Consider the following 16,108-nt stretch of genomic DNA (forward strand, 5'->3'; position numbering starts at 1 on the left):
GAGCTGCTTATTTCTTAGCAATGCACTCTTCCAGTTTTTCTCCTTTTTCACTTTTTTGATTGTCTTGCTGGTTTTAGACAAATTTTCACATCTGCTCATTCCCAGGAGGGCCCCACCTCATCCAATGTTTTGTTTCCAGCAAGTGGCCAATATGATGATCAGGATGAAGAGAGAGTTTACAGGAAGCCAGAATTCAATATTTCCCGTTTTTGATAATCTCTTGTTGCTTGATCGGAATGTGGATTTATTAACACCTCTTGCCACTCAGCTGACATATGAAGGACTCATTGATGAAATTTATGGCATTCAGAACAGTAAGTACGTGACATCTGTTTTCACTAATAAGTAATATGAGAAGAATATCCTTTGTGGAGACTACTGTTTGTATATTGCACACTTAAGCATAATTTGAAGTCAGAGATCTAATTTTAATGATTCAAAGTGTAGATTAATATAGACCTTTTTGTAAGCAATTTAGCAACACATAAAACTTTTCTAACCCTTGGCCCAAGAAAGCCCAAAGCCTAAGAACGTGCATTGAGGAATCATTCCAAAGAAGGGGATCAGTGAGGTTTGCATAAAAATTTCGATTTCCATTTTCTTACCAGAATTTTCCAAACAATTTCAGTGGTTGAGTACATTATAAAATATTATGGAACCACCTGAGCATGGTGGCTCACACTTGTAATCCCAGCACTTTGGGAAGCCAAGGTAGGTAGATCACTTGAGGTCAGGAGTTCGAGACCAGCCTGGCAAACATGATGAGACCCCTGTCTCTACTAAAAATACAAAAAAGTAGCTGGGTGTGATGGCGCGTTCTTGTAGCCCCAGCTACTTGGGAGGCTGAGGTGAGAGAATTGCTTGAACCCAGGAAGAGGAGGTTGCCATGAGCTGAGATAGTGCCGCTGCACTCCAGCCTGCTGACAGAGTGAGACTCCATCTCAAAAAAAAAAAAGAAAATACTATGGAACCATCAAAATAATAAATGTGGAACATGAAAAACTGCATAGCCATGTCTATTTCAATTAGAAATCGTTATGTATGTGTCTGCATATATATGTGTGTTCCAAACTATATTTATATCTATAAAAAATAACTAAGAATACCATAAAAACCAGGAATAACTGGAGGCGGAATACTCAGACCATGCCTCCGAAGGCTCAGTTGTTAGAAAGCTGCTTCCTTTACATAGAAATCCGAGAACCCTTGAAACAATGAAAATACTGACCTCTGACTTTCAGACACTAGGATTCATCTGAGCAAACTGCAGTTGTCGGTGACACAAGAGTTGGCCGGAAGTTTAGTGCCCAGGCCTGTCATTGTCCCCTGTGAGCAGAGGCCAAGGGTCTCCCACAGAGGGCACTGGCATTTGCAATGCACACATCCTTGCGGCCAGCAGTAGTTGAGGAGGGCGGTGGAAGCAGTGGCGTTTGTGCAGGGTTTGGAAAGACACAGAGAGTTTAGATGAAGATCCTGGGGCAGGGGCAGGCGGTATCATACACAAGTCATGATGCGCCAAACAGCGTGGTTGAGTGGAGCGCATGGCTGGAGAAATATTTTAGAAAACCGGCTGATAGAGGGCCAGGCGCGGTGGCTCACGCCTGTAATCCCAGTACTTTGGGAGGCTGAGGCGGGCGGATCACAAGGTCAGGAGATCAAGACCATCTTGGCTAACACGGTGAAACCCCATCTGTACTAAAAATACAAAAAATTAGCCAGGGATGGTGGCGGGTACCTGTAATCCCAGCTACTGGGGAGGCTGAGGCAGGAAAATGGCGTGAACCTGGGGTGGAGCTTGCGTTGAGCTGAGATAGCGCCACTGCCCTCCAGCCTGGGCGACAGAGCGAGACTCCGTCTCAAAAAAAAAAAAAAGAAAACAACTGGTACAGAAGGTCGAGGCCACTCGATGGAAAATGTGGATGGCTGGCTAGAGCTTGGCCTTGGTGAGTGATGAGGTCAGAGATCACAAGCATGTTTGGTTTGACTGGTTTTGGCCCACATGGTATTTATTTCTGTCAGTTTTTTTTTTTTTTTTTTTTGAGACGGAGTCTCGCTCTGTCGCCTAGGCTGGAGTGCAGTGGCCGGATCTCAGCTCATTGCAAGCTCCGCCTCCCAGGTTTACGCCATTCTCCTGCCTCAGCCTCCCAGGTAGCTGGGACTACAGGCTCCCGCCACCTCGCCCGGCTAGTTTTTTGTATTTTTTTTAGTAGAGACAGGGTTTCACCGTGTTAGCCAGGATGGTCTCGATCTCCTGACCTCGTGATCCGCCCGTCTCGGCCTCCCAAAGTGCTGGGATTACAGGCTTGAGCCACCACGCCCGGCCTGTCAGTTTTTAAATGTGATACATTTTAAGTAATAATCCTGAATTATGCCATGACTTGAAAAATACTGGAAGCACTGGCAAGAGGCCACGCTCCCACTGGTGGCCAGGACCTAGTGCCTCTAGAACTCCCTGCCTCACCACAGACCCCCACACCTGTCTCAGCCTGGCCTTCTTCCCTCATCTGCATAGTCGCCAGCCTCTATTGCCATCCTGAATGAAGCCACGTGGAGCCGAGGGAAGGCCGGAGGAGAGGGATGTGGAAGAAAGATGAGGCCAGGTGCAGTGGCTCACGCTGGTAACCCCAGCACTTTGGGACGTCAAGGCAGGCAGATCACTTGAGATCAGGAGTTTGAGACCAGCCTGGCCAAAATGGTGAAACCTGTCTCTACTAAAAATACAAACATTAGTCAGATGTGGTGGCGGGCGCCTGTAATCCTAGCTACTCGGGAGGATGAGGCAGGAGAATCTCTTGAACCCGAGAGGTAGAAGTTGTAGTGAGCTGAGATCACGCCACTGCACTCCAGCCTGGGCAAGAGAGCAAGACTCCCTCTTAAATAAATAAATAAAATAAGAGAAAGAGAGAGATCCTCCCACTTAAGCCTCTCAAAGTGCTGGGATTATAGGCGTGAGCCACCGTGCCCAGCCTACATAAGATTTTTTTCATATATCAGATTATTTTCTTACCCTGGATTCCCTGATGCAGGATTTTTGGGGTGAAAGGCACTTGGTACATGTTGCCAAATTGCTTTACTACAGAGTTACACCAGCTCCGTGCCATCAGTAATTCATGAGCACATGTGGGGTGTTCCAGGGAAATAGAGACTCACTTGGCTTGGCAGGAGCAGAGTAGGGAGAAGGAAATTAAGACTCCCATGCTAAGGAATTTGGAAGCTTATTCTAGATCAGGGTGTACAACTTTTTCTATAAAGACCCAGATAGTAAGTATTTTAGGCTTTCGCTTGTTACACAGCGCAAGTCATACAGAGGAACCTCCTTGTCTCTGTCATTGTAATGTGAAAGAAGCCATAGACGATACAAAAAGAATAGCTGTGGCCGTATGCCAATAAAACTTTATTTACAAAAACAGAAAGTGGGCTGGGCGTGGTGGCTCACGCCTATAATCCAGCACTGTGGGAGGCCGAGGCAAGTGGCTCACCTGAAGTCAGGAGTTTGAGACCAGCCTGGCCAACGTGGTGAAATCCTGTCTGTACTAAAAATACAAAAAAATTAGCTGGGCGTAGTGGCAGGTGCGTATAATCCCAGCTACTCAGGAGACTGAGGCAGGAGAATTCACTTGAACCCAGGAGGCAGAGGTTGCAGTGAGCCGAGATCATGCCATTGCACTCAAGCCTGGGTGACAAGAGTGAAATTCCATCTCAAAAAAAAAGGAGAGTGAGCAGAGTTTGGCCCTCAGATCATAGTTTCTAATTCTTGTTCTAGAATGGCTTTTAAACTATTTTGGATTCCAACCCACAGTAAGAAATGTATTTTATATCATGACCCAGTACATACATGTATGTATATGTGTGCATGTGAAACTGAAACAAAAGTTTTATTTAAAAAAAAAAACTGAAATCACCACTAGTTTCTCTAACGTCATGTGATAAGCTTTTGTACTTTCTGCTCTTCACTGTTTTGGTACTGCTGTTTTCTTTTGTTTTGTCTTGGTTTTGTTTTTAAGATGCCACTTGCAACCCACCAGCTTGATTTCATGATCCACTAATGGAACATGATCTAGTTTGAAAAAATACTAAAAGTCAATGGGGAGATCCTTGAAAGTTTTCTGAGTGGAAAGGTGACCTAATCTCTAAATAAATTTAGGAGGTAGACAGTGCTGTATGTGGTTTATATAGGTGCCCCAAAGTTAATTAGAACTGTGGTATCAATATTAGAGTCACTGCTTCCTGTACTTTGATCATGGAAAATCAAAAGCTCAGAGCTATGTGTCATTTGCCATCTTCCATTTTCTCCTGAGGGAAATTCTGTTTTGTGCTTGGCTGCTTGATTGGTTCTTCCAGTCGTTGCACACAGGTGCTTATTCCCTTCCATTGCTGCTCAGGTTATGTGAAATTACCTCCAGAGAAATTTGCACCTAAGAAACAGGGCGATGGTGGTAAGGACCTCCCCACAGAAGCAAAGAAGCTGCAGCTGAATTCTGCAGAGGAGCTCTATGCTGAGATCCGAGACAAGAACTTCAATGCGGTGGGCTCTGTGCTCAGCAAGAAAGCAAAGATCATCTCGGCAGCATTCGAGGTGAGGCAAGTTTTGGGTGTCATTCTGCAACTCTGGGTCTCAGATAGATGCCCATCCCTGAGGGGAATAAGAGCTCCAAAAATATGTAGCCATTAAACCAGGCTTTTCAATGCAACTTTTCTCATCTTCAGTAACTGCAAATTCAGTATTGGAAAATCCAAGGTTTTCTTTCATTTTAAACTTTCTCAGACCCGCGTTGTGTAAAGTTCTTTTTGTGTGGGGGGTAGGTGGAGGCACAAGTGTGTGCAGTTTACAGACTTCCATCATAAACATTTGCTTTATTGTCCTTTAAATTATTTCCTACCTCACTTAAGAGGAAGCCATCTGTCCTATAAATAAAAGATCCTCTGTGATAGAACCTCTGCTTTATGCTGAAAACTCCAGTTTAGCCAGTGTGAATGTGGCAGGGAAACTCAGCACGTGTGGCAGGTGATAATGAGACTGAAATCCCCAGCAACCCAGAGCTTTGAAATTGGTGGCTTTATCATCACCTTCCTACCTCCTCTTGCCCGTTCACTAGTTTATTCTTGCTCAGGCTCCTTTCTGAAACATGGGAATTCAACAAGATCATAAAGTCTGAATATTTCGACTTTGGAAACATAAATTGGAAGTTTTTGAGTATGAATTTTTCACTGAGTATGTAGTTCCAGATTTTTTTTTTTTTTTTTTTTTTTTTTTTTTGAGACACGGTCTCGCTTTGTCTCCCAGGATGGATGTAGTGGTACAATCACGGCTTACTGGAGCTGCTACCTCCCAGACTCAAGCAATCCTCCCACCTCAGCCTCCCGAGTAGCTGGGACCACAGTCACATGCCATCATGCCTAGCCGAGTTTTTTGCTGTTGTTTTTTTGTTGTTTTTTTTTTTTCTCTAGAGACGGGGACTTCCTGTGTTACCCAGGCTGGCTTGGAACTCAGCCATGTAATTCCAGATTTTATCTTTCTCAAGAATTATATTTATTAATTGATTTTCATATTTCTGAAGTTACTTTTGGTTTATTAAATTTTGCCAAAAAATATCATCATCACCAAGCTAGGTTTGCTTTGTTCATAGACTATACTCAAGACTAAGGTTCAGGCCAGGCACAGTGGCTCTCGCCTGTCATCCCAGCATTATCAGAGGCTGAGGCAGGAGGATCGCTTGAGCCCAGAAGTTCTAGACCAGCATGGGCAACACAGCAAGACACTGTCTCTACAAAACTTTTTTTTTTTTTTTAACTAGCTGGGCAGTGGCATGTGCCTGTAATCCCAGCTCCTCAGGAGGCTGAGGTGGGAGCCTAGGAGGCAGAGGCTGCCGTGAGCTGTGATGACACCACTGCACTCCATCCCGGGTGACAGAGAGACCCTGTCTCGACATCAAATAAAAGACGGTCAACAGAAAAAATGGATTTTTTTCTATTACATAGGAAACCTTTCCTCTTTATGATACCCTCTGAGCATAATTTTTTGTCTTAGGTTTTTACTCGGAAATTTGTATGATTTATATAATACTATCTTTCACCAATACTCAGATGTCCACAAAATACTGACACAATGTGTGAGCTGGTACATTGGAAGACAGACGCTGAGGCATTTGCTTCTCTAAAGAAGTGCTAATTCAGGAGACAGGCACCATGAACTCTGTATTTCAGTGATATATATACTTTTTCTTTTCTGTTTTTCTGTATACTTACTGTTGGAGCTATGTTTGCCCTGATTTATTTGTATTCCATTCTTCCTTTCTCATTAACATAAATGAAACATCCTCTGAACAATGCAAAAAACAGAGCACTTAAAATATTGGCCGGGCGGCCGGGCGTGGTGGCTCAAGCCTGTAATCCCAGCACTTTGGGAGGCCGAGACGGGTGGATCACGAGGTCAGGAGATCGAGACCATCCTGGCTAACACGGTGAAACCCCGTCTCTACTAAAAAATACAAAAAAACTAGCCGGGCGAGGTGGCGGGTGCCTGTAGTCCCAGCTACCCGGGAGACTGAGGCAGGAGAATGGCGTAAACCCGGGAGGCGGAGCTTGCAGTGAGCTGAGATCCGGCCACCGCACTCCAGCCTGGGTGACAGAGTGAGAATCTGTCTCAAAAAAAAAAAAAAAAAAAATTGGCCAGGCACGGTGGCTCACACCTGTAATCCTAACATTTTGGGAGGCTAAGGTAAGTGGATCACCTGAGATCAGGAGTTCGAGACCAGCTTGACCAATGTGGTGAAACCCCATGTCTACTAAAAATACAAAAATTAGTTGGGCGTGGTGGTGGTCACCTGTTATCCCAGATACTCGGGAGGCTGAGGCATGAGAATCTCTTGAATCCGGGAGGTGGAGGTCACAGTGAGCCAAGATCACGCCACTGCACTCCAGCCTGGGCAACACAGTGAGAGTCCCTCTTGAAAAAATAAAATAAATAAACTATCTTCCCTGCTTGAGGCACTGCTCTCTTGTTTATTTCAGGAAAGACACAATGCTAAGACCGTGGGGGAGATCAAGCAGTTTGTTTCCCAGTTGCCCCACATGCAGGCAGCAAGGGGCTCGCTTGCAAACCATACCTCAATTGCAGAATTGATCAAAGATGTCACTAGTGAGTATCCTTTGTAATGATTCTTTCAATCTGGGGCAACTTGCACATACAACCTAGGTTTGACACCTAGGTCATCAACACCACAATGCCTCCTGGGAGAGTCAGCTCTGTCTTAGTACCACGTGTTCTCAGCATTAATGAAGTGTACATATGTTAATACTTAAGAATGTTCCAGGCGGGGCTTGGTGGCTCGTGCCTGTAATCCCAGCACTTTGGGAGTCCGAGACAGGCAGATCACCTGAGGTCAGGAGTTTGAGACCAGCCTGACCAACATAATGAAACACCATCTCTACTAAAAATATAAAAATTAGCCGGGCGTGGTGGCAGGCACTTGTAATCCCAGCTACTCGGAAGGCTGAGGCAGAATTGCTTGAACCAGGTGACAGAGCAGGACTCTTGTCTCGAAAGACTGAAAGAGAGAGGGAGGGAGGAAGGGTCCACTTGTTAACTCATATTTTTTCATTATAATTTATATGAAAAATATTTGGAATGTAGATAACAGAAAAAAATTATCCATAAGTTTGCCATCATAATTTGAGATGGTTAATTTTTTTAGTCTAGCTTTTTTCCTTTTTTTTTTTTGAGACAGAGTTTTGCTCTTGTTGCCCAGGCTGGAGTGCAATGGCACAATCTCGGCTCACTGCAACTTCTGCCTCCCAGGTTCAAGCGATTCTCCTGCCTCAGCCTCCCGTGTAGCTGGTTTTACAGGCATGCACCACCACGCCCGGCTTATTTTGTATTTTTAGTAGAGATGGAGTTTCACCATGTTGGTCAGGCTGGTCTCAAACTCCCAACCCCAGGTAATGCACCTGCCTCGGCTCCCAAAGTGCTGGGATTACAGGCGTGAGCCACCGCGGCCAGCCGCTTTTTTCCTTTTTTGAAGGATTACTTAATTGGCTCATGTTCTTCCCTTGAATACTCTGTGCAGAATTGGTACAAAGAGTATATGTTAAGTATTTTGAAAGAGCTCAGAAGACACCTATTAAAGCAGACATGAGTTTGTTCATTACAACACAGGGCTATAAAAGCTGAATAGGAGATTGTTTTATGAAGTATACTTTGAATATTAACCAAATCACAGTCTTGGAAAATCAGTCCTTTGTTTTCCTGTTCATAGAAGTAGAAACCAGTTGAAATTGGGTTGAACCTAATGATAAAAATGAAATGTTCTTGAGAAATTAGCTTTCATTCCTACTGATGCTCATTCTGGGGTCTGTACTGAAATCCTAAGGATACAAAGGAGCGCTGTTGTTGACTGTATCTCAGTATAACCTAGGAGTGCAGAGGCCTAGGGTTCTCCACGTTTCCTAGAAGATTTTCTTCAGGTGAGACTTAAACTTATTGCTTGCTTGCTTTTTTGCTTGATGTCTGGTTTCTTTTCTTTTGAGACAGAGTCTTGCTCTGTTGCCCAGGCTGGAATGCAGTAGCGCGATCTTAGCTCACTGTAAACTCCACTCCCCACTTAAGTGATTCTTGTGCCTCAGCCTCCCGAGTAGCTGGGACTACAGGTGTGCACCACCACACCCAGCTAATTTTTGTATTTTTGGCAGAAATGGGGTTTGGCCATGTTGGTCAGGCTGGTCTTGAACTTCTGGCCTGAAGTGATCCACCCACTTCGGCCTCCCACAGTGCTGAGATTACAGGTGTGAGCCACTGTGCCCAGCTACATGTCTAGTTTCTGAATTGTGCTCTGTGTATAAAAGCATGCCACTCAAGTAAATTAACATTTAATTTCTAAGTTGCAAATTTGCTAATTTCATTTTAGCTTCTGAAGACTTCTTTGATAAATTAACCGTGGAACAGGAGTTTATGTCTGGAATAGACACTGATAAGGTATGTGGACAAAAAAACCTCTTTAACAAGTAATTGAAAACTTATTAAACCTCAGATTATAGCCAGAAAACCAACTGCTTCAATTCCCATGCCTTGCCTAAATTTTTTTTTTTTTTTGAGATGGAGTCTCACTCTGTCGCCCAGCTTGCTCTGTCACCCAGGCTGGAGTGCAGTGGCACGATCTCCACTCACTGCAAGCTCCGCCTCCCAGGTTCACGCCATTCTCCTGCCTCAGCCTCCCGAGTAGCTGGGACTACAGGCACCTGCCACCACACCTGGCTAATTTTTTGTATTTTTAGTAGAGACGGGATTTCACCGTGTTAGCCAGGATGGTCTCCATCTCCTGACCTTGTGATCTGCCCACCTCAGCCTCCCAAAGTGCTGGGATTACAGGTGTGAGCCACCACGCCCAGCCACTTAAATATTTTTAAGAGCAAATGCAAAATGTGCAAGTGTAGATTTTTATCAAGTAACAGATATTTAATATTCTGTGCAAGACACTTTCTGCCATACATGGCAAGATGAGACCCCGCCCCTATAATCAAATCTTTTTAAGACTGTATTAGATAAATTAAGGTATTTGCTCTTTTGAAAGAGTTTCTTATATAACTCCTTTAAGTAGCTCTTAATATTAACAAATTTTATTCACTTTATGAAAATTCCTAACATAAAACAATTACTGATACTTTTTGCTAGATTAGTTGTTGATACTATTGAAATGGAGTAGGCATCCGGTAGCCTCTCAGAAGCATGTCCTTAGAGACAGATGTGTCCAGACAGGCATAGGGAGTGACCAATTGTATTCTCAGCAGCCTTGGGCTCCAGTGACTTGGCCTGATCACTGAGCGTGTGTGTGTGTGTGCGTGTGTATGTGTGTTCGTGTGTCTGGTGTCTGTGTGGTGGCCAGGGTGTGTATGTGGCTGGGGCTAGCAGAGCTATTTCAGGGAAGGGTTAGGGACTGTGGAAAAATATCTCATTTTCCCACATATCTCCTTTATTGGACTTTGAAAAATAATAATCATCAAATTAAGTTCCCAAACCATGCATTGTGTGTGTGTATGTGTGTATATGTATATGTATGTGTATATGTATATGTAAATGTATATGTACGCTACTTTATTTCTAGGTCAACAATTACATTGAGGATTGTATCGCCCAAAAGCACTCGTTGATCAAGGTGTTAAGATTAGTTTGCCTCCAATCCGTGTGTAATAGTGGGCTCAAACAAAAAGTTTTGGATTATTACAAAAGAGAGATTCTCCAGGTAAGCATATTTTTAAATTATTAATTTGCCAAGGAGGACAGCATCTTTTTAAAAAATACTTCATGGGCCGGGCACAGTGGCTTATGCCTGTAATCCCAGCACTTTGGGAGGCCGAAGCAGGTGGATCACTTGAGGTTAGGACTTTGAGACCAGCCTGGCCAACATGGTGAAACCCCATCTCTACCAAAAATTCAAAAATTAGCCAGGCATGGTAGCATGCACCTGTAGTCCCAGCTATTTGGGAGGCTGAGGCAGGAGAATTGCTTGAACACAGGAGGCGGAGGTTACAGTGTGTCAAGATCACGCCCCTGCTCTCCAGCCTGGGCAACAGAGTAAGACTCTGTCTCAAAAAATAATAATAAAAAGTTAAAATGTTTTTAAAAATAAAAAATACAATGCTGCCATTTTGGTGTCTTGTCACCACTGTTTTTTAAATTTTTTAACACCTAGAGGAATTAGTCTTGGTAGCCATCACTGTTTATTGTATTTGTGTGATAATAATAGCTAACAGGCTGGGCACAGTGGCTCACCCCTGTTATCCCAATATTTTGTGGGGCTGAGGCAGGAGGATCGCTGGAGGCCAATACCAGCCTAGGCAACATAGCAAGAGTTTCCCAGGCTGGAGTGCAGTGGCACAATCTTGGCTCACTGTAACCTCCTAGGTTCAAGCGATTCTCCTGCCTCAGCCTCCTGAGTAGCTGGGATTACAGGTACCTGCTACCAGGCCCAGCTAATTTTTATATTTTTAGTAGAGACAGGGTTTCGCCGTGTTGGCCAGGCTGGTCTCAAATTCCTGACCCCAAGTGATCCACCCACCTTGGCCTCCCAAAGTACTGGGATTACAGGTGTGAGCCACCATGCCCAGACCTTGACTATTTTTTAAAAATAGAAATAATATCCTACATTGCATATTACTGTTTTTTAATATATTCTGGAGACCTTTCTTACCAGGATGTGTAGATACGCCTTATTCTTTTTTGGAGCTAATTATATACCATATAAAAATATACTATCATTTATTTGATGCTCACTTAGATTGGGTCCATACATTCTGACTTTAAAGTAAAAAATTTAAATTTCTCTTTGAAACAGTGAGCTGAATTACAGGCAAGCAGTTTTAGGACAAGTTTCATCCCTCCACCCTGTCCTCTGTGCCCATCCACTAACATTGCTGGACTTTTTTAACATTGCATGTCCTATGGTACACACCAAATTGATTTGTTGGAAGTGCCCTTCTTTGAAAATTGCAGAAATCCTTTTGCTGATCTTATATCAAGGCCAAATGACTTCCCTTGCAGACATATGGCTATGAGCACATATTGACCTTACACAACCTGGAGAAGGCCGGCCTACTGAAACCGCAGACGGGGGGCAGAAACAATTACCCAACTATACGGAAAACATTACGCCTCTGGATGGATGATGTTAACGAGCAAGTAAGCCACACTTCTCCACCTTGTCTCAGCTTAGGGACTGGTTAGATCATCCACATGACAACACATGCTTCTGAACCTACACATCTGCCTTGCTTTCTAAAAACAATTTTCTAATGTTTTTGAAAAAGTAATGCATCATGTATTGTATCCATCAGAACCCTAGAAGGAAACAGAGAATGCTCTTAAACTGGGGAGTTTCTGGAGAGTTTAATAAAGATGTGGGCCAGGCGCGGTGGCTCACACCTATAATCCCAGCACTTTGGGAGGCCAAAGCAGGCAGATCACTTGAGCTCAGGAGTTTGAGAACAGCCTGACCAACATGGAAAACCCTATCTCTACTAAAAATACAAAAATTATTCCGGCATTGTGGTGCACACCTGTAATCCCAGCTACTTGGGGGGCTGAGGCAGGAGAATCGCTTGAACCCAGGAGGTGGAGATTGTAGTGAGCTCAGATCGCGCCATTGCACTCCAGCCTGGGCAACAGAGCGAGACTCTCTCTCCAAAAACAAAAAGATATGGGGCAGGCTCAGTGGCTCATGCCTGTAATCCCAGTGTATTGGGAGGCTGAAGTGTCAGATCGCTTGAGTCCAGGAGTTCGAGACCAGCCTGGGCAACATGGCAAAGCCCTATCTCTGCAAAAAAAAAAAAAAGAATGGCCAATGGTGGTATGAGCCTTTAGTCCAAGAGGCCGTGGTTAGAGGATCACTGAGCCCAGGAGGCAGTTGCAGTGAACCATGTTTGCGCCACTGCACTCCAGCCTTGGCTAGGGAGTAAGACTCTGTCTTAAATAAATAAAGATGTGGGAAGAGTGGAGACCAGTAAGAGGCAGTGCGGTGGGGAGCCCTTGCGAGACACGGCCTGAAGAGCAAGGAGAGGTGGGTATTCTAGAAATTTATCTTAGAACCTGGAGAGAAGAGCTGTGGTGGGGCCATCTGTTGAGGTAAGGGGTGAGGGGCCTCTCGCTGAGGGTATGGTCAACCTCCAGCAGACGAAGCCGGCCAGTGACAACATCGTCCTCACACTGCTGCCCACTCTCCAGTTCACTCTGGTGCTTTGCACTGGTCAGACCCAAAGAGAAGGCATTGGCATGTGTTGGTGTGGGACCTACAGGTCCATCTCTGGGCATAGAGCATTGCGGAGAAGGGTGGAGAGTGTCTAGAGGAGCCAGTAGAGACGTCCAGCTCTCATAAACAAGCCAGCCATGGATGGGCGCGGTGGCTCACACCTGTAATCCCAGCACTTTGGGAGGCCAAGGCAGGAGGATGACTTGAGGTCAGGAGTTCAAGACCAGCCTGGCCAACATGAAACCGTGTCTCTACCAAAAAATACAAAAGTGATCAGGGCATGGTGGAGCATGCACCTGTAGTCCCAGCTACTGTACTCAGGAGACTGAAGTGGCAGGATCACTTAAGCCTGAGAGGTTGAGAATACAGTGAGCTGAGATTGCACTGCTGCACTCCAGCATGGGCAACAGAATGAGACTCTATCTCCAAAAAAAGAAAAAAAAAGCTATGCAAAAGCAGGGCCATCAGGGCCAAGTGAGTTTCCTTCCACCATTTCCCCTCAGAGGCAGTCACTGTGGCCAGTTTTTAATCTATCCTTCTAGAAGGATTCTGTGCATACACATTTTTACATAAAGAGTGCATATTCTCTACTGTTGGTCTCCAAAGTGGGGTGCACTTTGCTATACATGTATTATTTATTCTAATGTTTCTAAATTTCAGCCTTTTTTGTTTTTTCATAAGGGACTTTATTAGGCTGCCTCTTGCAACAAAAGCTCATAACTAGACAGTCTCCTCTGTCAGGAGCAAAATTGGATGATTTTTTTCCCAGTGGGAAAATAGAGGTCCTTAATGTCTAGAGTCTGTCATGTACGTATTAGTTCAGCTGCCTTCACTGTTCTGACCTTTCTGACTCTGGACCCACCCCCCACTTAACAAAGGATCTTGAAGGGTCTTTTGTGATCTTCCCCTTCTTTTTAATTTTTCTAAATTGCTACATAGTGGTTTTGAGGCTATACCTTATTTAATGATTTAACAGATTGCTATTGATAGAAATTAAGTTGTTTCCAGTCTTTGCTGTTACATGCAGTGTTGCAGGTAATATGTTTATACTTTGGTCTATTATCTTTTGTTCTGCAAGCATCTCTGTAGGATGAATGCCTAAAAGTAGAATTGCTAAGTTCAAAGGTTATTGCACATCATTGCTTAGCTAGGGAGTGCCAACTTCCCCCCACTACATTTCATGCTGGCCGGACGCAGTGGCTCAGGCCTGTAATCCCAACACTTTGGGAGGCCAAGGCAAGTGCATCACCTGAGGTCAGGAGTTCAAGACCAGCCTGGCCAACATGGCAAAACCCTGTCTCTACTAAAAATACAAAAATGAGCCAGGAGTGGTGGTGCACACCTGTAATCCCAGCTCCTTGGGAGCCTGAGGCAGGAGAATTGCTTGAACTTGGGAGGCGGAGGTTGCAGTGAGCCAAGATTACACCACTGCATTCCAGCCTGGGCAACAGAGCCAGACTCTGTCTCAAAAAAAAAAAAAAGTTTCATGCCAAACCAAGTAATTTTTCATCTTCTGTATCTAGAGCTGCTTTGAGTGGCTTTTCAAGATTTGAGTCAAAAGTGAAGCTCTGGCTGCTAAAATTGAGCTCTGCTGGGGTGGATTAGAACAGGGCATGGCAGGGGTGGGGGTTGTATATCTTTAAATCCAAATCAAATAATTTTGGATTACCCAAAAGGCCACAGTCAGGTTGCTCTAAGTCTCTGTATCTACAGGGTTTTTGTTCTTTAATTATCTCACAGAACCCCACGGACATATCCTACGTGTACAGTGGGTACGCCCCGCTCAGTGTGCGGCTGGCCCAGCTGCTTTCCCGACCTGGCTGGCGGAGCATCGAGGAGGTCCTCCGCATCCTCCCAGGGCCCCACTTTGAAGAGCGACAGCCACTGCCCACAGGACTGCAGAAGAAACGTAAGTCCCAGTCCAGCATCTACAGATAATTATGTCCTGTTAGTGTGGTTTTCAGGTATTGTACAGTTGCTTTGTAAAATACTTAGTAAAGCACTTAGGAGTCAGAATTAAATATACCTCTTTTGTTCGTTGCTAATGTGTATAGTAAGCACTAGAATCGGATTATTCCCTGAGGGGTAGCAGCTTTCAACTTCTATGTTGAGAATCTCAGGAGTTAGAAAAAACATTGAGATCAAAATCAGTATTCCTTGGTTTCGGATGAACTGTCTGGATGAAGACACTTGTTTATTCTTGTGAATGATAAAATGTTTGAAGAGGTGGGAAGAGGAGCACCAGTAATAGTTTTTAATTCTGAAATGTTTAAATTTTAGGTCAACCAGGAGAAAACCGAGTGACTCTGGTATTTTTCCTCGGGGGCGTAACCTTTGCTGAAATTGCTGCCCTGCGATTTCTCTCCCAGTTGGAAGATGGAGGTACAGAATATGTCATTGCCACCACTAAACTAATGAACGGAACCAGTTGGATAGAGGCTCTGATGGAAAAACCTTTCTAGGGTGTTCAGAGGAGACTTAACGAGTGTACTACAGAATAAACTGCATCTTTGAAGAAGTTGCTGAAAGGAAGTTAAACCCCATAGAAGAAACATGGAATGCAGAATATATTCTGGGGTCAGCTTCTTAAATTATACTACCGTTTACTGCTTTCTCCTTCTCTTTTGTATTCCATTTTTTTTTTGCTTTGAGACGGAGTCTTGCTGTGTCACCCAGACTGGAGTGCAGTGGCGCGGTCTCACCTCACTGCTACCTCCGCCTCCTGGGTTCAAGAGATTCTCCTGCCTCAGCCTCCTGAGTAGCTGGAACTACAGGCATGCACCACCACACCTGGCTAATTTTTGTATTTTTAGTAGAGATGGTGTTTCACCATGTTGGCCTGGCTGGTCTCGAACTCCTGACCTCAGGTGATCTACCCACCTTGGCCTCCTATAGTGCTGGGATTACAGGCCTGAGCCACCATGCCCAGCCTCTAATCTGCTGAATAAAGAAGAATAGAAGAGAATCAACCTGAGTCAAAGAAGCACTGGTTTTGAGTTTTCTAAGCTCAGGGTCTTCATTAGAGACCTCTGGAAACACATTAAGGATGGTGGGGGTAGATAATCCATTCTGCCAGACAAAGGAGGCTGGCTCTTAAAATAAGAACGCTGAGACTGAGGAGGTGAAACTGAAAATAAAAAGAGAAAGTCCATCACCTAATCCCCAGTGCTGTACTTCTTCAGGGTGCATCAGGCCTAGGACAGTGGTTACGTGTTGGGAGCTGGAGATCATTTTATCATTGAGTTGAGATTTCTTTTTCCTGCAGAGTATGGGAGATTATATTTAGGGTCATCAGTCGCTCTCGCAACTGATCACTAAGGCAAGTTTGCTTCCTTCTACTTCTTACAAAGCAAGAGGTTTAGGGGAGCTTC

The 16,108-nt window shown here is 44.4% G+C and overlaps 1 protein-coding gene across 2 annotated transcripts in view; it reads left to right on the forward strand.

The window, feature by feature from the left end:
* VPS33A (VPS33A core subunit of CORVET and HOPS complexes) overlaps positions 1–15,890 on the forward strand; it is a 33,790-nt gene extending 17,900 nt beyond the window's left edge. For both annotated transcript variants that reach the window (XM_030939601.1, XM_010368350.2), the window contains exons 6-13: positions 140–314; positions 4,383–4,576; positions 7,012–7,138; positions 8,904–8,971; positions 10,098–10,235; positions 11,534–11,671; positions 14,478–14,646; positions 15,018–15,890. In XM_030939601.1, the coding sequence (XP_030795461.1) occupies positions 140–314; positions 4,383–4,576; positions 7,012–7,138; positions 8,904–8,971; positions 10,098–10,235; positions 11,534–11,671; positions 14,478–14,646; positions 15,018–15,199 (1,191 nt within the window). In that variant the 3' untranslated portion in view covers positions 15,200–15,890. The remainder of the gene's footprint in view (positions 1–139; positions 315–4,382; positions 4,577–7,011; positions 7,139–8,903; positions 8,972–10,097; positions 10,236–11,533; positions 11,672–14,477; positions 14,647–15,017) is intronic.
* Positions 15,891–16,108: the final 218 nt, after the last annotated feature.

The sequence above is a fragment of the Rhinopithecus roxellana genome, chromosome 10 (assembly GCF_007565055.1).
Source record: "Rhinopithecus roxellana isolate Shanxi Qingling chromosome 10, ASM756505v1, whole genome shotgun sequence".
Classification (NCBI taxonomy): Eukaryota; Metazoa; Chordata; class Mammalia; order Primates; family Cercopithecidae; genus Rhinopithecus; species Rhinopithecus roxellana.